This window comes from Rhea americana, unplaced genomic scaffold (assembly GCF_003343005.1).
Source record: "Rhea americana isolate MKP2758 unplaced genomic scaffold, rheAme1 scaffold_1, whole genome shotgun sequence".
Classification (NCBI taxonomy): Eukaryota; Metazoa; Chordata; class Aves; order Rheiformes; family Rheidae; genus Rhea; species Rhea americana.
In genome coordinates this window covers 7,122,579-7,127,869 of record NW_028185038.1, presented here as the reverse complement: position 1 = coordinate 7,127,869, position 5,291 = coordinate 7,122,579, and the positions used below count along the sequence as shown (strand labels likewise).

Sequence of the window (5,291 nt, the reverse complement as noted above, 5' to 3'; positions counted from 1 at the left end):
TCTCAGTGTTGTAAAGAGTTTTTATTACCTTGTATACTTACAGTTTTTGAATAAATATGTACCTATGGAAGGGTGCATTAAAAATCTAGCAACTAGAGATTTGGTATTTACATTTTATTAATTGGATATCTACTAATTCTGTGTGCAGGAAAATATTAGAAGAATCTTAAATACAAACAATGCCAGACTATTACTGACTTCCTGCAAAATATTTCCAATSAAAATTGCATATTAAAATTATCTAGCCTATGTTTTTTTTATCTTACCTGCACAGAATATACTTTAAAACTACCCTGTTTAATATTCCCACTCCATTTAGCAAACTGCAGTGCAGTTAACCACAACATATGCAGTTTCCTTACTTGAGCAAAATCATATGGATTTTTAACTTCCTTGAACTGATACTTCTGAAAGCATTTTTTCCCCAAAATGTGGTCTTTAATACACCTGTTGTGCATCAAAGATTATCTGCTGTGGGAGCCCACGGCCTTAGCCCCTCGCAGAGGGGGGAGTAGGGTTCAGAGTAGGTTATAAAAAAAAAAGGAGAGAGAGAGAGAAAGAAAAGAAAGAGCCTCTGTAATAGTAGATTTGTTTGTGTCAAGAGCCTTGAAGGTACAATTCAAAATTACTATCTTCATAAAAAGGACTCAAAGAGCAGCATCAAAAGTTTCCCATTGTGTAGCAGTGTAGCAGACCTTCAGTCAGCTTTTTGGGGAAGACTTTACTTCTGCTTGGCAAATGGASCTTCATCACAGTAAGTACTTCTTTGAGTTAGTGCTCCCCCCCCAAACTTCATCTCTGCAAAATGAAATGGAATATGTCTAAAAATTACTGTTACAGGAGAGTGAAGGAAGAGTTCATTGATGAACATAAACCATATAGTAGAAAACACTTTATACTGAAATAAGACTACTAACATTTCCTAAATACCATGGAGAAAGCAAAGTGCCAGATGTAAAGGCTGAAAAGAGTTTTCTACCCTGTATCATTTTAAGATAACGATTAGCTAAACTGTTACACATGGAAACTGCTGTTAAAAACAGTACTCACTGTATATTCAGAAATTATATATTTTTCAGTAGCTACACCCTAATCAACAAATAGATCAAGCAACATGTATCTCATTTAAAACTACTAATCAGGAATACTGTTAAGGCAGAAGTAGAAGGTTGGCGTGATTTCAGGTTAATCTGTCAGAACTCTGACAAACACTGCGTTGATAGTGAACTTCCTTTGCTCCTTCCCACTGCTCCAGAAATGCTRTTTGATTCACAATATGTAACTTAAAATCACTTGTTTCACCACGTTTCTATAGATTTTAAATTTTGTCTGCTTCTATATTTAGTGAAGAAAAATAAGGGCTAGGCCAGACACTTAAGTAGTCACCTAACCCATCATCATCTTCTAAGGCAACAAGAACTTAGACTAATCTGTTCTAGCTATATCTGTTCTTAATTTCAGCAGTGGAGATGCCTAGGTGTCCTTCATTATCTTCAACCTAAAAAAATTCCATATTCTAACACTCTACATGGCTTTTTTTTTTTGATAATTAAAGATGATTAGCTAACAAAGGAAAAAGTAGGAAAACAGAAATAAGTGACAGTTGTCTTCTAAAATACATATTTTTTTAACATTACCACAATGAAAAAAAACCCTAAATGTTAAACCTTTCTTCACGGAACACTGCTATTGAGATATTTAGAAATAAYGCAAGACTTTCCCATTCATCTTCATATAAATGTCCCTAACTTTTTTATCCCCTACTCCCTACCCCAGATAGAATTTCATCAGCACCCAGCAAAATGTAAGAGTGACCATTCTACATACAAATACTGTGAATTAATATATCTAAAATGAAATGTACYACTGTTGACTAATATTTAGGCTCTGATTCTTTTAACTCAGTACTTACCTACTACATCACTGCTTAGTCAGTTACTCTCCTATTTTAGTTTCATCTTTACAAAATACAGAATTTTGTAAGTCTTTACTGATACTTTTGAAAATTGGAGAAACAACTTTTTAGTTTTAAGCCTATCCTTTAAAGTACTGATAACATCCTGCAGCTTGGTGTCCTCCACAAGATTATGTACATGTAATTTGCATTGTTAATGATGCTATTGTATAAATGAGCTCCAACATAACTTCATCTAGAATGCCCTCCCAAAATTAATAATGAACTACTGACACTRTTTTTAACCCTGTTTTGAACATGTTCTGATGAGTACATCTGGACCATACTTCCTTAGGTTTTTTTCTGGGACTGTTAGATGGAACAGTATCAAAAATAGTAATAATAAAATAGGRTTTCTCTGATCCACTATGCCAGAAATATCCTGTCAAAGAAGGTAATCTTGCTGTTTGTCAGAGACAAATCACACCAAAGAAATAYTAGCTATTATCTTATGTATTATTGTATAACTACATAGTTTAATCATTTGTTCACAGCATGAACTTAGATGAGCTGATCTTTGCATGCTTGTGCTGTTCTTCTTTGGTATTAAGGTCTTTAGGATTTCTAGGACTTCCTGTTGCTAGTTTTTAAAGATAATTGTCAACAGTTCAGAGATTACTTCAGTTTGTTCTTAGCACGAAATTTCATTAACTTGTTTTAATGAGTTGCCAAAAGTTCATGTCTTTAAACTACGGGGAAATATYTTTTTTCTAAATCTAGCCTCATAGACTACGAATGTAAAATGTAATGCACAACAAGAGCAGGAAAAAAATACATATATCCAGTAGACAATAACAAAAAAAAGAATCTTAAAATTACTTATTTTCAGATGAATTATGAAGGAGAATAAGAACYATTTTTGGCAGCAACAGGCTTTAATTTTGTTATTAGTTTGGCAATTTGATACAGATACATTTAGCCAAGTCCTACAATACTGAACCATTTTTTAATCTCCCATTCAACTTTGTAAAATAACAAGGAAACTATAAAAAATTAGCATAGCCCTTAGCTTAAGACTTTTCACTAAAAAAAAAAAATAAAGGTACTTAATAATAGGCTGAGTCAACACAGAGATAAGCGCCATTAAGGGATTTTTCCATTTCCATGTACTGCATTTGACAAGACAATTATTTTAGACACATTCAGGCATAACTTAAAGACAAAATAGCAGAAGTGTGCAGATATTCTGGCCAGCAGTAAGTTTTATGCATTAGTGATGCAATATGAAATAATCTCTCTCTTTAAAAGGCACATTTCTTTAGATCATTTTAAAATTCAGCTTTTGTGATTCTTCAATAAATGAAAATGTAGAAGCACTCAGTAAAACAATTATTTTACTGTACTTGTGCTTTAYTGGAAGACTCCTTGCCACAGAACATACACTGAAGCTATCAAGGTACAGGGCATATTTTGAAAATCAATGACCAACAAGCAGGAGGTGACATTCTAAAGACGATGAATTTAAGTCAGCCATTAATTCTAAGAATATGTCCTGTTCTGAGGTTATTGCTGTTTTAGATAAGCTGAAAATAAAGTGTTAAGAAGAACAGTATTTATCAGTGATGTACATAAGAGTTGAAACTGCAAATTAGTCCTAGACAATACCTTATATATTAACCAGTGTTTAGATCACCTCATGATTTATAAACAATTTTAGTATGAAAATTTGTCATCAAATCTGTGTGCAAGTTTTAGTTATGAAACCAAAAAACCTAGAATCTAAAAATTCAATCCACTCAAAATTCTACTTTGTAAGTACATTAAATCAACATTTGTAGTATCAGTTCCTAGTTCAAATCAAACAAAGCTTATAAGGAATTGCTAGTATTTCATTATTCAAATCCATCATCATTTGTACTCAAGTCTCGTGATTCTCCATGGTTTAAGACAAAGAAGTCTTCTTTTTTCAAGCCGTATCTTTCAAGAGCTTCATTCAGTTTAACTGGAGGATCCAAGTAATACTGAAAAGGTAAGAATGATATGAGGAAAATGATACAACTGCARCATTTGGAAAAAAACTCTATACGAACTTGTTTATGTTTTAAACATCTAAAAATAAATATATTTGTCRAAGTGAAATAAATGTTTGGTTTTGTTTTCAATGGAAACAGTAAAGAACTCTGATTTACAATCTTAACATAGTAAGATTGTAACTGTAACTAGTAAGACAACTTAAACAAAAATAAAAATCGAACTTCCTCCATGTATTTAATAGGCTCTCTTAGAAAGGGAAACATGGTCATTACTTATTCCTAGCTCAGGAGAGTTGTGTTCCAGGAAGAAGTGTTGACAGAACAGTAGATGGCGCTTTCTCTCATCAGTAAAAACATGATGAAATGACAAAATTCATGACAGAAAAAGCCTTTATTTCCCCTCATTTTATAACAAACTTGCCAATTTTAATTGTTTGAAAAAGTAGTGACATTTCAATATTATTTCCCTGATGTTACTTCATTATATTTGTTACATTTGAAATTTTGATCAGTTATATTTTAGAAAAGTATAATTATTTTAGGAGTAGTCGTGCATTTTTTGTACTTCTAAATACACTGTAACCTTCTATGAGGTGTTAGTGCTTAAAAACATCCTGGATAGAAAATGTTGCACCTAAGTTAAAAGAAAATACAAATAGCAAGTGAACATAGCTAACAGCCTGACAGCTGAGTTAAAGCATAAAGTGCAACTGATACTAAAAAAAAAGTCAAAAACTAGCTACCAGACAAAGCGTATCAAAGTGCAGAAATATAGATACTCCCTTTCACTGCATTTTTAGTCACTCTTAAGGTACCTTGGTAATCTGTTTATTACAATCTAGGGTGGGGGAAAACAGGAGAGGAAAGAAAACAGCAACTGCTAAGGATAACTGAGTTTTTCATATTCTTTCCAGAACCTGATATTTAATTATGCATCAAATCATCAAAATTCAATTTAAAGTATTTTGATGACTAAATAGTCAGAGGATTAATAAATATGGTATTGAAAGGCATTCAATTCTTATGACCCCTAGTAAAAGTAAATTCAGGAACATATGCATGTTCCCACCTTTCATATTCCTCAGTTTTCAGATGTCAGGTTCGTGCTACAAGATATATTCTAGTTATCTGAATACCCCTACAACCATCCTATTTCATGGGAAGTTATTTGGAATTGTTTGAGTTTTATTTTTTCTGCCTGAAGATTCTAAAATGATTGCTAATATACTATCACATCCACTTTATTTTCCAATATGGAGCATTGAGAACCAAAGAACTGCTATAGATTTTTTGACCTTCTGCATTAATTTCTCTTTCTAGATTACATATTAAAAAAACCCAACCAACCAACCAACCAAAAAAAA

The 5,291-nt window shown here is 32.4% G+C and overlaps 1 protein-coding gene across 2 annotated transcripts in view; it reads right to left on the bottom strand.

The window, feature by feature from the left end:
• Positions 1-2,810: 2,810 nt before the first annotated feature.
• NAPEPLD (N-acyl phosphatidylethanolamine phospholipase D) overlaps positions 2,811-5,291 on the bottom strand; it is a 21,391-nt gene continuing 18,910 nt past the window's right edge. For both annotated transcript variants that reach the window (XM_085298546.1, XM_085298555.1), the window contains exon 5: positions 2,811-3,915. In XM_085298546.1, the coding sequence (XP_085154672.1) occupies positions 3,787-3,915 (129 nt within the window). In that variant the 3' untranslated portion in view covers positions 2,811-3,786. The remainder of the gene's footprint in view (positions 3,916-5,291) is intronic.